Source organism: Python bivittatus, unplaced genomic scaffold (assembly GCF_059951505.1).
Source record: "Python bivittatus isolate LINGU-HERP-01145 unplaced genomic scaffold, Pbiv_v1 ctg000020_np1212, whole genome shotgun sequence".
Lineage (NCBI taxonomy): Eukaryota > Metazoa > Chordata > Lepidosauria > Squamata > Pythonidae > Python > Python bivittatus.
In genome coordinates, this window is record NW_028277030.1 from 2,121,281 (window position 1) to 2,136,855 (window position 15,575).

A 15,575-nucleotide genomic window follows, 5' to 3' on the forward strand; every position below is an offset into this window, starting at 1 on the left:
GCTGCCTCCAACACTGACTGGATGGAAGAACCACTGCAACACAGTGCTCCCTACCCCCAAACCCTAAGCCTCTCCAGGATACCATGGTCAATGCTATGCAAAGCTGTCAAGAGATCACCAAGGGCCAGGATAGATCCATCCTAGGCCTGCCACAAGTCATCAAGTGTTTCAGTACCACGATGTCAAGTCCACGATGTCCAACTCTGTTATGAAGCATTCTCACACAACCAGGCTTGGGTCAGATAAATACTTCTTTATTAAGGGGTACATGTAGCTTGTAAACAGAACATTGCTAAAACTAACGCCTTGGGTAAACCTCCCTCTATTTATCCCCCCTCCCCTTATTGCCTGGCGTTGTGACTCCTCTTCACCTGTTGTTGACCTCTCTCCTTCCTCCCAGAGCTTCTTCCTGGTTCTTTGGGCCCCAGCTGCCTGGCCGGCAATCAAGCCAGTCTAAATTACCCATATATGGTTAAGCTGCTTCCCAACTCCCCTTATAACCATTAACAGCCACCCCCCCCCCATTTACAAGTGGCAGAAAGAAATCAATCCAACTCCCAACGAATGCAATACAATGGAAAACAACAACAGTTGGGTGATGCAGGTTCTGACAACCATGCCATGATCTGAAACCTGACTGCAAGGGGGCCAGATCATCTGCCTCCTCTAGGACCCTTCAGAGCAGCAGGCTGACCACATGCTCTGCTTTTCCCAAGATGGAAAGCCTGGAGACTGGATGAAAAGCATCCAAATCTCAGAGATCCAGGGGGAGACCTTTGCCTCTTTCAGAGCTGGTAGGACTACCCTGTCTCTCAAGGAAGCACTTACTGTTGTAGGAATTGCATACGCCCCTCCCTGGAGGCCTTAACCAACCAGGAGCAGGGGTTGAAATTAGAGATTCATTTTAGTAACAGACTAATCTGGTATCTAGCTGGTTGTCTGTGATGCTCTGAAAACTGGTTCTCATCTATATTTTGCAAACCATGTTTATCGATGAAGTCAAAATATGCACTACACTGAACTGCATTATTCTCTTAAATTCAGAAGAACATAAAATTCAGCAACAAATGTGTTAAAGTGCCTTTTCCTAAAAAACGGAAAGTATTAAAAGTAATTTTATTAAAACAAATATAAGCTTTATTTGTTTACAATGCAGAGTGTAAAAACTATCTTGGATCATAAGTTAGTAGATGTCTCCATGTTTAATTTCACTTTTTAAGATAAATACAGACAGAATACACATTTTAAAAATGGTAATTATCACTTCCCACAAATCCAGGTACAATGCAGTTGTATCAGAAAGACAGACTGGAATTACAATTATATTATTGTTACATTAGATGACATTTTTGCCATTTCTTCAGGGGAGTGGCTTTTTATAACTTCTTTGATAAACTGTTCAAGTGCAGTAAAGTAGCCTTGACACTGCCAAGTGTCATTATGAGTTCCATCTGGAAATATTGCCAATCTTTTAGTCCGAGCAGGGGAAAGTTCATAAAGTTGCTTCATCATAACTGGAGGAATCAGTTGGTCAGCAAGTCCAGAGATGAACAGTGAAGGCATCCTGCACTGAGATATTTTTCTATAAGACAGGAACTTGTTCTTATAGCACCATAAAGGAAGGTATCTCATAGGGAAGAAAGAAAACAGAGTGCTGGCCATATGCGGGATACTAAGGAATGTATTCTCCACCATGATAGCAGAAATCCTATGAGAATTTTCAGAGGCCAGGTGAATAGCAACTGCTCCCCCCAGCGAACGGCCAAAAAGAAAAATTTTTGTCTTATCAAGATCTGATCTAGTCATCACATAGTCTAGAACAGCCTCGGAATCTAAATAGATGCCATCCTCGCTTGCGTCTCCTTCACTTTTCCCATAGCCTCTATAGTCAACCAATAATAAATTTACTTTCAGGTTTACCAGCATCAGTAAAGCATTTGGAAGTCGGTGCCCAATGTTGCCTGCATTCCCATGAAAATAAATGATAGTAGGAGAATATGAGCAATTATCCCCTGTGAATCTGAGAAGAATTAGATTGAGCAACACACCATCTTTGGTTTTGATAAAGATATTCTCATGTGGAATGCCAGTAGGCATGGGAACATAGAGCCGTGATGAAGAAGGTTGCTCAGGGAAATAAAGCAACACATCCTGGAATTTATATAGTATACCTGTGATAGATACAAATATTAACAGAGGTAAAATCATGCCACCATACAAATGAAAAGTCACTATCAAAGGTAAGAGAGAAATACGGCAGACACCCCAGGACCATGACACCAAAGCAAGCAGCCATTTTTCAATGGAAGTCCAAAGCATCCATGATTTTTCCATTATAGTAGCCAATGAATCTCTAGTCCATATGAATCCTGAAAGAAGAAAATACACTTAGGCTTAAAACAACATGAACCAAAAGAAAAAAAAAAAGTAAAGCAAAACAAATGGTAAGAGTAATATATCACAAAAATTAGATTGCTCTGGTAATAAAAGAGCAATGTTTTTTAAAAATAAAACAAATTAAATGTCTCATCTAAGGCACTTGAAAAGTATATTTAATTAATTTAACAAATTAATTTAACAAATTAATAAGGAAATTAAACTAATTTAAAAATTTATAAATGAAAGACAGAGAGAATAGAGAGGTAAGGAAGGTGGAGAGCTTCAGCCCTTTCTCTCCTTAGGTTTTGACTGATGTCTCCTAAATCAAGGCAATTTAAATGAAATTTAAATTTGTTATCTTCCCCACTCACCCCAAAAGAAAAGAGAAACACAATTTAACTAGATTTAATCAAGTTTCCTACTGTCAAATCCATGTACAGACATACCAACTTGCAGTAGTAATTAGAACTCATTAGTTGGCAACTCAGAGCCACTAGTTAATGTATAAGTGCAACGTTGTGTTCAATATTGGTTTTGCCTTAGTGTGAAGCAAGACAGGACCTTCATTGCTTGCCATATGATCTCAAAAATAGGGATGGGCTTTCTTTGGCTATGCCTTAGTTGAACATACCTCTACCAACTGAGGGAGCAGATTTTTACCAACCTCCCTCCTATTCTTGCCCTCAGTACCATATTACGCTTTGTATTAAAGATTGAAAGGATGGGTTACAAAAGAGATGATCTTACTAGAAAAATATGCTATCTAAAAATTTTCAAAGAAATTACAAGGTGGATCCCAAAGTACGTAAATGGACAAAGCAGGGCTGTATAATGCTTTGGATTCAGTTCAGAAGAGGTGCTTCCCAAAGGCATGAGAGTAGCCTCGACTCCTTTAATGAGACACAGACAGGTGCAGTGTTTGCAAAGGAATTTCAAAAACAACCTGAAGAACCATCACTATTCCTCAACTCAAGTGTGGATATAAGATGGTACAACCAAGTATCTAGGAGTGGAATAGGTATCACAGACTTTTCCTGTTCTATTACTTGAAGGCAAAAGAAAGGACCACCTTCGGCCTAGATGTGAGATGCGAGCCGCACAATGGCTGAGATCACACAGTGCTACAGAACAAAGGAATACAAGTGAAGAATTGGGATAATATCCCAGCTCATGTAAGAAATATTCAATTGCAGATGAATGATATCTTCTTTGCAATAGGCTGGTAATTGTCTCCTGCCAGAAACCCCACACTGGTTGGGTTAATATAATACTTCAACCAAAATAAAATAAGCCACATTATGGCTGAGTGTTGCATTAAGTATAGTTTAGAAACCATAATTTCTGGCTCAGTATGCTGTGCTAACCCAGAAATTGTGGCTCATTTAATAAATCATGGTTAACCCAAACAACTGATTAATAAAATATATGCACCTAGCTGCTCCATCTATTAAGAAAGCAGCCCTGAGAACTCAGAATCCTACCAGGCTTACTGAGTGCATGTATAGGTAGCAGCTGACTCCTCACCCTGATACAACACCACTCCAGCTTATAACTTAGGTTTAGGTAATCCTGCCATTCAAGACCTAAGTGTTTCTTCAGACTTCTATATCTTGTGATCTCCTCTCTTCCTGCCAATTCAACAGATACCAGGGCTGGGACAAGAAGCCTCTTTAGATCTTCCCACTTATGCTGAAACTGTGCCACAGCATATAGAACATAAGATGCACAATCTGGACTGCTCCACATGTAGATGTAAGATGTAGCATAGCAAGATGTTCTTTAAGTAGGAATGTATAGGTAATGGTACATCAAGCTTGGTTGCTTTGTAGGGCAGATTTCCAGGCCAGCAAGTATTTGCACTATTTTTTAAAAAATCTGTAGGAAAAAGAAATCTTTTCAAACCTAGGGGTGACAAAAGTTGTATTCTCTTTCTAAAATATGTGAGATAACCAAGAGTCTTTTCCATCTTTTTTAAACTTTCACAAAGCTATGTATTCTTACAAAAGCAATGGGTCTTTGAGGAGTGAAACTTCTTCACTAATGCTTCCTGGAATGATCATGTTACAATCTCACCTACTACATTTCAGGGATAAAATTTCTAACTATTAATCATATTTAAATGCAGATTATGAGAAAATGATATATTTTGATGACACAAACCTTCATATTAAGCTCAAGTGCCTGATTAAGCTCAAGTGCCTTTTCATTCTTTTCTCTTAACATCCCTTTTTCCCTTCTGTGTTGCATCATTTAAACTATAGGCCTGAGGGTATTTACTGACTTCAATGAACATATAAGGTGCTCTGGCAGCCTTCTAGGTTGAATGGCAGTATATGAATATTTTTAAATAGATTAATAAGATTCTTCAGTAGAAGCTTAATAATAAGTGCTGAACCTGTAGAATTGATTAAAAGAAACATTTTAAATACAACCATATCTTACAATAGTATCTATATTAGCATAATAGTGATTATACACACTTCAAAGCTTTATGGCCAAATCTATTTACTCTAATTTTAGCAAAATCTGTTTAAAAAAAACCTCCAGGGCTACCAATAAAGCCTACAACCAGATAATGTTTTCATCCAAAGTAGTATGAGCAGAACTATGGATATGCAGCAGGGTTTCCTGTCTCATCCAGCCCATCGCAGCTTCCTACCCCGCTAAAAACTGTTTGAGAATCAGATGACCATTCCTGCTGCAATATCCTTATACTCCCCCAAACCAGGTGCTCACAGTTAAGGGACCATCAAGAACAGCACTGGATCGGAACAGACTGCAGTTGGATCAGAGAACCAGAAACTACACCAAACAAACTGATGTGCCTTCCATTCTCCTATCGAATCACACAAATCCTAGCCAATGTCATACAGAAAAATATTTTAGATACTCAAATGCTGCAGTCTAATGATGTACTGAAAAACGGCTTGGGGAAATATCACAAGCACCTCATCATTCAGGAATCTAGAAGCATTATATCAGCACCCATGAATCTGAAATATTTTTCTTCAGCCCCTGCAGGGTTGGTGCTTAAAAGCATAATTATGGTTTTGTGCATAGGATAATTAAACTACCTCTCAGAAGTGCTACCTTCTCATAAATAAATAAATAAATAAATAAATAAATAAAAATAAATATAGTATTCTTATATAAAACAAATGTACTTTTATCAGATGTACTAACAAATACGGTAATTAGGATTGCCAAGAAAAAAAAACTTTTAAGTGCCTGATAACCCAGCACACTAAAAGTAGCAATATTTCAATCCTATTGTCAACTACTATAAACTACTAACACAGTTGCAGTCATAGAATATTTAAATGCTTGATTCCTTTGGGACTACTTCATCTATTTACCATCCATCTATCCACTAATCTTGGAAATGAACAACTACAACAGTAGTATTAATTTTATTCTGGCTCCTTTCTTTTCTTCACTCATTTTTTAAAAAGATTCACGCCAACTGTTGATTCCTGTCATTACTCCAGCCCTGCAAAATATATGATTAAGGTGTTGCTTGTCCTATAATTGTTTTACTGTAATAACTGACAAAGAGATAAAAGATTTCCGGTGGTGAGTGATCAGGAATCTAGATTTTTAAAAAATATTCTGCAGGCTTCATTAATTTTTCAGCTACTAAGTCTGATGAGTTTTACCTACAGCTTCATAAGAATCATTTAACTGTGCCCTGAAAATCAAACTCATAAGAAGATAGGCAGACTCAAAAACTAGAATCCAACACAGATGGGAATGAGATACTCTTCCTACTTTCTCACATGTTCTCAGTTTCTACAGTGTTTAATTTTAGGTTAATGTTCACTTTTGGGCTAAATAAACAAGTCAGATTCAGAAACCATGTTGGAAACTGATTTATTTGAAGCTGACCAGCTTGTTTTACAAGACAGCAATTGGTTTCTAGGTTATACTAACTGTGAATTCTATAAAACAAAGTTACACAGTCACTTCTACCGTAGGGGAGGGTCCATAAGTCAGGTTTAAATCAAATTTGTTGCAGACTGTGCATATAATGTTAAGCCATTGCTTGGAATTATATGCAGCCTTTCAATTTGCTTAACTACAAAATCCTTAAATGTTTGATCTTAAAGTAAGCAAATAAAACAATTGCCCTAATTTTTTAGCATTATTTTTTAATACCATGGTGGTATTCTGACTCTCTACATTATTAGTGAAAATTCTTAGGAATGTCAACAGAGATGCTCTGTATAATACAAAAGAACTATACAAGTAGCCATACTATATTTTACAATAATAGCATGGAGAAAACAAAATTGGCCTCATGCAATCAATGTTTCAAAATCTTTCAAAATATATCCTACAGAAAAACTTGAGAAACCCAACTACACCTTATTTCAGTTCTACATAATCTTTTCACAAAAAGAGTTAAAATATCTACTAGTGATAGCTTAACAGTGCAAATTGCCTCAACTCACTCTAATAATGCATTAATAGTGGTAGAACTGAATATCACAAAGGCTTTTGTGTGTGTGTGTGTGTGTGTGTTTACTCTAAAAAAAGCATATAGTATTCCTGAAATAAGCCAATATTTTTTTCTAGACCCGATTAATTTCTGGGTATGAGCTAAGATATTTATTACCAATCTAGTTTAATGTACATAATCAAACCAGATACAGAATTGACTGGAGAAACTACTTGGTAATATATGCTAATAGAAACACAAAAGGCAGCTGATGCATTCATACCTAAGGATCAACTTCTTGAAGAAAATGTCTCTTACATAAGCCATCTCTTTTCAACTTTAGATCAGGAACTGTTTTATAACAAAGAATCCCCACAGGATTTAGTAATGGAGCTAGGATAGAAAATAAAGAAGTTCAAACAGTAACTATTTCAATTACTACTATATTTGTTTTGAAATGTTCCTACTGTTAACAAATTCTATTCAAGGTATTAAATATTTTAGTAAGCATTATTTTACTGGCTAGTAAGGCTTAGGAAAATGTGACTGTAAGAACTACACTGTCAGACACTTTTGGAAGTTGAGCCAGCACTTCACCCAACTAACTGGTGAAACCATAGCGGCAATCCCTTTCAAGTGGCCCTCTTCAGACCAAACCTGAAGTATTACAGAAGATCCAAGCTCTGATCTTCCAGCATATTTTGGGTTAAAAATAGTTGTGGAGGCGATTTGGATAGGGGCTAGGGTAAAGCAAACTAATCTCAGGGAGACTATCACGTCATTAACTAGGACCAACCTTTCCCAGTCTGGAGCAGTCCGGAAAGGCAAAGCTGTAACTCCCATCCTCCCCTGCCACCAGAGTCATTTAAGGGGGGAGGGGAAAGCCCTATTTCGGAACAGCGAGGCGAAATGTCCTTTTGGAAAGATCTCAGAAATTCCCCAGCCTCATGCATGAGGCAGCGAGGAAAAGTTTTCGAAGGGAGACCCTCCTACATATGCGGAGCCCTTTCCGCCCACCCCAGGGATTTTCTAGAGAAACGCACAGCGTCGACTACTGTGGCACGAAGAGGGAGCCTCCAGGATGCAGGGAAGACAGGCAGGAGGCGAAGAGCTCTATGGATCTGGCGGCGCCCGAGGCCATGGGCACCTGGAGAAGACCCAGCCGGCCGCTTCCCCCACCTCGAAGGGAGAGGACGACGGCGCCGCTCCGTTTCCTAGCTAAGCGCGCAGGCCTCTGCTGGGATCGGCGGAGTCCTAGCACACCAACCTCGTCGCTCTCTGGGACGGGATATTCCGCATCCCGTCCTTCCTCCTTTGGACCAGGCTCGCCTCACGCAGCCGTCACTTCCGCGAAAGCGAATTGACGACGTCACAAGTGCTTCCGGGCAACGAGTGAGAGAAAGGGGGTTACGAACGGCCCTCTTCCCCGAGCCGACTGAAAAAGCGCTGCGCGCCGGTCCGTGGAGGCACCAGAAACTGGTCAGACCTGAGGCCGGCGGCGGGGACGTCCTTCTCTTTCTCGGCCTCGAGGACAAGTTAGCATTCCTGTTTCTATGGCAACTTCCTAACCGTTCCTTTGAGGTTCCGGAAGTAGCGCTTCAGAAGGCTGCGGTTCGCTGTGGACCGAGGAGGTGCTGTTCTCTCTCTATTTCTTTATCTCTGTAGCAAATCTCCTCCAGCGGGGAGCAAGGGCGGTGCTGTTCGTACGCGTTTGCACGGCACTGAAGGAAACAAAAACGCCTACCCTAATTGCAGCAGAGAAGCGGGAGGGAAACGCGGGCGGCGTCACAAGTTCCTGAATGTTTTCGTTCACAGTCTTGGTGACTTCAGGCTCTCTTCACTGCGGAGGGAGCAGAATGTAGAGTGGGGTAAAAATGTGCTGACTGAACTTCCGAGCCCAATTCTCCTCCTCCCCCTGCTTCTCCCTTCTCCATGGATGATAAGAGAAGCGGGAGAGGACCTTTCCTTTTTGCCACTTCTCCCTGAAAATGATTATGCGGTGAGATTGGAGAACTGACAGAAGAGACCCACTCCCAACTTTCTGTCCTCCAGTAATGCTGGCCCTACGTGTGGAGTAAGCAGTGTAGCTTGTAATCCACTGGTGAGGATACATCTTGGCACATATCATATATACTTGCAGACAAGCTCATCCGCGGATAAGTCAACCCTAGAATTTTTAACCAAAGTACCATGAAAAATGTGCCACCCACAGATAAGCTGACCTTTGGAGTTTGTGTATGTTTTAATTTTCACAATTGGCTTCTCTGGGGGTGGCACATTTTTCATGGTATTTTGGTTAAAAATTCAAAGGTTGGCTTATCTGCAGAGGGGCTTATCTGTAAATATGTACAGGTACTTTAAAAAAGTATATATGCTTGTGGATGTGCCCACCTGCAGATAAGCCAAACCTGATTTTTTGGGTGTATTTTGGCACCTAAAATTCTCAGCTTATCCGTGAGGATATATGGTAATAATAGTGTTGTGGAAGACTGCTGGAAGTGGGTTAAAAGCTGTACCCACCCAACCCCACTAATTAGCCAGTGCTATGCTGAATCTACCAGGGTTAGGTGGGCAATCTTACCCTGGATGTGGGGTGGCAGTGAACAGTAACTCCTCTTTCCCCAAGAGTTCTTTGATCCCACAGAATTGGGATAGGAGAACTGGTGATTAAAGAGCAGCTGCCAAAACATACTTTTTTTGTCATCCCTCCTAGCTACCTGAGATCTGCTGCCAGGTGTGGAAGAGTTGGCACAAAAAGGGGGAGACATGGCTGTTTGACTCAGTGGGTGAGTCCAGACCTTTTCCACTGCCAAAAGGCAAATGGCCCTGAAGATCAGTAGGTAGGGATTGGGGCAGGGGCATATTCACAGCAGCCTCTGGCTGTCGTGCCCATGTTACCTTGATAAAAGATGAAACAGGTAGATGACGGGAAGTTGAAAAGATAGCTATATTGTATTATATATACACCATATATTAAAAATATAGTTTTAAATTGGAACAGGAAAATATGTATTGAGGGTACCTTCTCGGTCAGAGATGAGTTAATGATGTATTTAGAGGATGTGAAGTGATTAAATAAATTGCTGAGGTTTCTCCTATCTGCAGTTAGCAGGTTGTGGGAATGAGAGCTAGTTTGGTGTAGTGGAGAAGGTGCTGGCCTAGAAACCAGAAGACTGAGTTCTAGGCCTCCCTTAGGCATGAAAGCCAGCTGGGTGACTTTGGGCCAGTCACTCAGGCCAACCCATCCCACAGAGTTGTTATGGTGGGAAAAATAGGAGGCAGGTGTATTAGGTGTGTTTGCTGCCTTGAGTTATACATAAATAAGGTGGGATAAAAATATATTAAGTCCTTAGAAGACAAATCTGGTATGGCAGATTGTGTGGGTGTATTCTCCCAGTCTGGCCCAGTGCTTTGTCTGGGCAGCATTCTGCTATTCCACCAGAGATGGCAGTCAAGGTAGGAGAATGGGAAAGACTGGTCCAGTATCTCCTTTGCAGGTGGCCTGGCATAGAGCGGACCGAGTTGCACTGAGTTAAGCTCCTGGCTATCTCCATCTGCTCTCTTTCTGGGCAGCAGAATTCTTAAAGAATCTTTAAGGGCAGCAGGATGATTGGTTCCTCTCAGTCTAAGTACTACCATTGCTGGATGCAGAAGGCAAAGACAAGAATACAAGTAGGCAGAGCAAGCTGCCTGTAGCAATCCCCTTATCCTCTCACCTGCTGCCCTTCTATCACATGAACCATTAAAATTTGATAACTTATGGAGGACTTTCGGAGCATCACTAAAAAGTTTGGTGAGGGCACATGCAGCTTTATGCCTCAGTTAGAACACTTCTCCCTTATAATCAATTTCTGCCCATTTTTCCTCACTGTGTTGCCCTGTAGTGCTACTATCATCCATCATGTAGCAAAAACACATACTGTCAAAGGCTAAGTAACTTTAAGATTATAAAGTTAGAATAACTGGATATAGAAACAAACATACAGTAAAAATAAAAATGAAAACAACTTCTGTGCTTATATAGTATATAATGTTGCAGCCTAAAGCTTTTATTTAGTGTTTGAAGTGGCATTTTGCTGTGCCCGTGTACCTCATCTGATGGACACAGTCATGTGAAAGCTGATTTGAATATTCTGATACCCAGTAGGATGTACTTCTAGCCATATATAGTTCACAATGGCATAAGAGCCAGAGAATAAAACTAAATGTATTACTTTTACTTTAACATTCATTATGTATGTAGAGGCATACAATTAATTCAAGGTAAAACAGTGAGTAGTAGAAAATGTTCAAAATAAAAAGTGCCATGTATTTGTAATTCCTTTGGTTGTTTCTTTTTGTAGAGGAAAAAAAATATAAGATGGCTTCCATCCCTACTTCACATTCATCTTCCAAGCTAACTGTAGCATCACAAGTCCCTTTTGCAGATCTCTGTTCAACACTAGAACGAATACAGAAGTGCAAATCCCGGTCAGATAAAACAAGATATTTCAAGGATTTTCTAGATTCCTGGAGGAAATTTCATGATGCTCTTCATAAAAATGAAAAGGATGTGATAGATTCTTTTTATCCTGCAATGAGGCTTATTCTTCCACAGTTGGAAAGAGAGAGGATGGCCTATGGAATTAAAGAAACTATGCTTGCTAAGTTCTATATTGAATTGCTAAATTTACCCAAAGATGGAAAAGACGCTTTAAAACTTTTAAATTTTCGAACACCCACTGGCTCACAAGGAAATGCTGGAGACTTTGCTATGGTTGCCTACTTTGTTTTGAAATCAAGATGCATCAGCCAAGGTCAGTTGACCATACAACAAGTAAATGATCTTCTAGATTCTATTTCTAATAATAATGCCGCCAAAAGGAAGGATCTGGTTAAGAAGAGCCTTCTTCAGTTAATAACTCAGAGCTCAGCACTAGAACAGAAGTGGTTGATCAGGATGATCATAAAGGATTTGAAACTTGGTGTCAGCCAGCAAACTTTATTTTCTATTTTCCACCCTGATGCTGCAGAATTGCATAGTGTCACAACTGATTTGGAAAAGGTTTGTAGACAGTTGCATAATCCTTCTGTATCACTTAGTGATGCTTCTATTACATTGTTTTCTGCCTTTAAACCAATGCTTGCTTCTATTGCCAGTGTGCACCAGATTGAAAAGCAAATGAATAATCAGACTTTCTACATAGAAACCAAATTAGATGGTGAACGAATACAGATGCACAAAGATGGAGATGTTTACAAATACTTTTCCCGAAATGGATATGATTATACTCAGCAGTTTGGTACTTCTCCCCTTGAAGGTTCATTGACTCCTTTTATTCATAAGGCTTTTAAAAATATTCAAAACTGCATTCTGGATGGTGAAATGATGGCCTATAGCCCTACCACACAGACTTTTATGCAGAAAGGAAGCAAGTTTGACATCAAAAGGATGGTGGATGATTCTGAATTACAAACTTGTTTTTGTGTATTTGATGTTCTTATGATCAGTGACCAAAAGTTGGGTCATGAGATGCTGAGCAAAAGATACGATATATTAAATACAATATTTACACCAATACCTGGTCGAATACAGATTGTTTCTAGAATTCAAGCAAACACACAGAAAGAAGTAGTAGATGCCCTAAATGAAGCAATTGATAACAGAGAAGAAGGAATTGTAATAAAAGACCCCATGTCAGTTTACAAGCCAGACAAGCGTGGGGAAGGATGGCTAAAGATCAAACCAGAATATGTCAGTGGGTTGATGGATGAACTCGACCTTTTAATTATTGGGGGCTACTGGGGCAAAGGTCTTCGTGGTGGCATGATATCTCATTTTTTATGTGCAGTTGCTGAGACTCCTTCACCTGGTGGAAAACCATCTAAATTCCATTCGATTTGTCGTGTTGGTTCCGGTTGCACTATGAAAGAACTGTATGATCTTGGCTTGAAATTAGCCACATATTGGAAAAAATATGACAGGAAAGTTCCGCCTTGTAATATCTTATGTAGTGTTGAGAAGCCTCAAGTCTTTATTGAACCTTGTAATTCAGTGATTGTCCAGATTAAAGCTGCTGAGATTGTGAGTAGTGATATGTATAAAACAGAATGCACATTACGTTTTCCTCGCATTGAGAGAATAAGGGAAGATAAAGAATGGTATGAATGTATGACTCTTGACCTTCTAGAACAACTCAGAAGTAAAGCTTCTGGGAAGCTTGCAACAAAACACCTTGATATAGGTGAGGATGAACCACAAGAAAAGAAGCGTAAAACTGTGCCAAAGGTTAAAAAGATAATTGGCTTAATGGATCGTTTTAAAGCACCTGATCTTTCTAAAATAAACAAAGTTTCTAGTATATTTGAAGATGTTGAGTTTTGTATTATGACTGGGACACAAAATCATTCAAAATATGTCCTGGAAAGCAAAGTAGCAGAATATGGTGGCAGCATAGTTCAAAATCCTGGGCCAGACACTTACTGTGTTGTGGCAGGGACTGAGAATGTTAGAGTGAAAAATATTATTTCTTCTAATAACTATGATGTTGTGAGAGCGGAATGGCTTTTACAGTGCTTCCAAACTGAAAAGTTTGTGCCGTGGCAGCCTGCTTTTATGATTCACATGTCTCCTGAAACAAAGCAACATTTTGCTTGTGAATATGACACTTACGGTGACAGTTTCACAGCTGATACTGATACGCTACAGTTGAGGGAAGTGTTCTCAAGAATTAATACCTTTGAAAAGATTTCTCAGCATGTGATTGCTGACATAGAAGCTCGTTATTCTTGGGAGAGTTCTCTAAGTATGTTCAGGCAACAAACCATTTACCTGAGCCTTTCTGATGAAATGAGCAATTCAAGGAATAGGATAAGTCAAACCAGATTTTTAACTGTAGAGTTGATACTTCGCTTTCATGGAGCAAAAGTAGTGTCGCAGCTTGAAGAAGGTGTATCCCATGTAATCAGTGGAGATCATTCTGATTTGAAGAAAATAAAAGCCATCAGAAGGACATTTAAGAAAAAGTTTAAAATTGTGTCTGAGCGATGGGTAAAGGATTCTATAAAGGCTGGAGAGTTACAAAATGAAAACTTGTACATAATGTAAGATTTTAATTTGTAAGAAAAGTCTTGTTTGTTAGGGCTGTGCAAAGCATTTGAAAAAGATGCTTTGTACCTCTTTCAAAATAGCCATGTTTTCTGCAAGACTGACGTGACTGCTTCAGAAGTTGTTTCAGAGCACACTGTAAACCTTGCAGAATGTGCTTTTTGAATGCATTACACAGTTCTATTCTTCTAATACTCCATATCTTTTGAAGATGTGTGAATGAAAGAAAAGGATGCTCGGAAAAACAGAATGATGATTGTTTTTCATTTTTATGTTTTTATCTGTTTACCTAGCTTTTAATATATTTATAGGAAGTTCAGTTGTTTTACTCATATATATTAAAAATATACGGATTTTCTAATCTTAAAGAACTTTATTATTTGCAGCCAACCAGGCTACATAAGTTTAAATTCCAGTACTGCATTTGGTTTGAGATGAAGTAATTAATTGTTTTAAAAAGTGCTATCTATCTAAAGTTATATTCATGTTTAATGCTTTATTATAATGATGAACTTTTAAATGAATGTGTAACTTCAGGAGAATTCAAAACATCAGAGTATAATCTTAAATGCATCAATAAAGTCACAGGGTTTTCTTCCCCAGCAAAGATGCTTTCAGTTTTACAATCACATTTAAAGTTTTAACAAAAGAGAATCAAGGGATCCATTTTCTGAAACTTTAAAGGACTGCTTTTCAATAGTATAGAGAGAACATCTTGTTTCTGCACGTTTTCTCTTTTCATCATTCTGTAATAAATATTTAATATAATTAATTAAATAAAAATATATTTTAAAACCTGATTCTGTTTTGAAATAAGTAATTAACTGAGAAAATTTAATTTTCTATATATATATATTCAAGGTTCTGTTGATGGCTGTGTAGTATAATTTGTAGTAACTGCTAATGTGTTTTATTAGAAGATGATATTCCTAGGATTTTCTATATGATAAAATCTCCCTTGAGTAGGGCTTGGCTTTTGGTGATACATGAAACATCCATGCTGTTTTCTTAGCAACATGATAAGAATGATTTGCCATTGCCTTCTTCCTGGGCGTTTTTTCAAGTTTTCTAGTCTAATTTACAGTCCTGTGATTTCAAGGTGGGCTCCCATCCAAATATTAGCTAGATCAGAATATGCCTTGCTTTTTCAGAATTGACCAAAATTGTCTGGGTGCAACTAACTGCTGTAACGTGCAATTTTCTAGGTGGTGTTTATTTCTTATTAGGATTTATGTTTAAATAAAAGCATGACAATGTTTGGCATATGCTGTACCATGTATACCTTGCCATGTTGGTCAAGAGTAGAGTAAGACCTTATATTACAAACACTGCATCTACAGATGCACTTTTCTGCAGTATATCTTTCGCACCTGTATTATTACCAAAAGGTTGGACACACTGTGGTATTACAATTTATTTCCACACCATCTGTTTTTAGAGAGAGCATCAGCATGTACACAGTAGCCTTTTGAAAGGTTAAGTAATATTTTTATTATATTTGTAAAATATGTCAGTTCTGTTTTTGTTTTAATTAATTTCTGTATTTTAATTTAATGTATTATTAACTGTCTGAAGTGCCATTTAATTTTTATATGAGATCCTCTACTAAACTGTAGTTACATGAATTATTCCATTGACTCTTTCAATAGTATGATTCGATTGGATTGATAA

General features: G+C 38.7%; 2 protein-coding genes across 8 annotated transcripts; one reads left to right on the forward strand and one right to left on the reverse strand.

The window, feature by feature from the left end:
* Positions 1 to 310: 310 nt before the first annotated feature.
* On the reverse strand, positions 311 to 8,214 carry ABHD13 (abhydrolase domain containing 13). Of its 6 annotated transcripts, none has more exons than XM_007432163.4 (3): positions 8,085 to 8,214; positions 7,101 to 7,210; positions 313 to 2,369 (listed from the first exon to the last, which is right to left on the reverse strand). In XM_007432163.4, the coding sequence occupies exon 3, from the start codon at positions 2,332 to 2,334 to the stop codon at positions 1,321 to 1,323; it is 1,014 nt and encodes a 337-aa protein (XP_007432225.1). In that variant the 5' UTR covers positions 2,335 to 2,369; positions 7,101 to 7,210; positions 8,085 to 8,214; the 3' UTR covers positions 313 to 1,320. The 6 variants fall into 6 exon arrangements, with proteins under 6 accessions (XP_025024929.1, XP_087989365.1, XP_007432228.1 ...); XM_007432165.4 differs by having other exon boundaries at positions 7,861 to 8,158; XM_025169160.2 differs by having other exon boundaries at positions 7,997 to 8,155.
* LIG4 (DNA ligase 4) lies at positions 8,206 to 14,702 on the forward strand. 2 transcript variants are annotated; one of them, XM_025169159.2, is made up of 3 exons: positions 8,206 to 8,448; positions 9,531 to 9,603; positions 11,161 to 14,702. In XM_025169159.2, exon 3 carries the CDS (start codon positions 11,178 to 11,180, stop codon positions 13,902 to 13,904), a length of 2,727 nt encoding a protein of 908 aa, XP_025024927.1. In that variant the 5' UTR covers positions 8,206 to 8,448; positions 9,531 to 9,603; positions 11,161 to 11,177; the 3' UTR covers positions 13,905 to 14,702. The 2 variants fall into 2 exon arrangements, with proteins under 2 accessions (XP_025024927.1, XP_007432224.1); XM_007432162.4 differs by lacking the exon at positions 9,531 to 9,603.
* Positions 14,703 to 15,575: the final 873 nt, after the last annotated feature.

Bases quoted from the DNA above. Each gene is read 5' to 3' on its own strand.
- ABHD13 (XM_025169161.2), bottom strand. From the start codon at position 2,334: ATGGAAAAATCATGGATGCTTTGGACTTCCATTGAAAAATGGCTGCTT.
- LIG4 (XM_025169159.2), top strand. From the start codon at position 11,178: ATGGCTTCCATCCCTACTTCACATTCATCTTCCAAGCTAACTGTAGCA.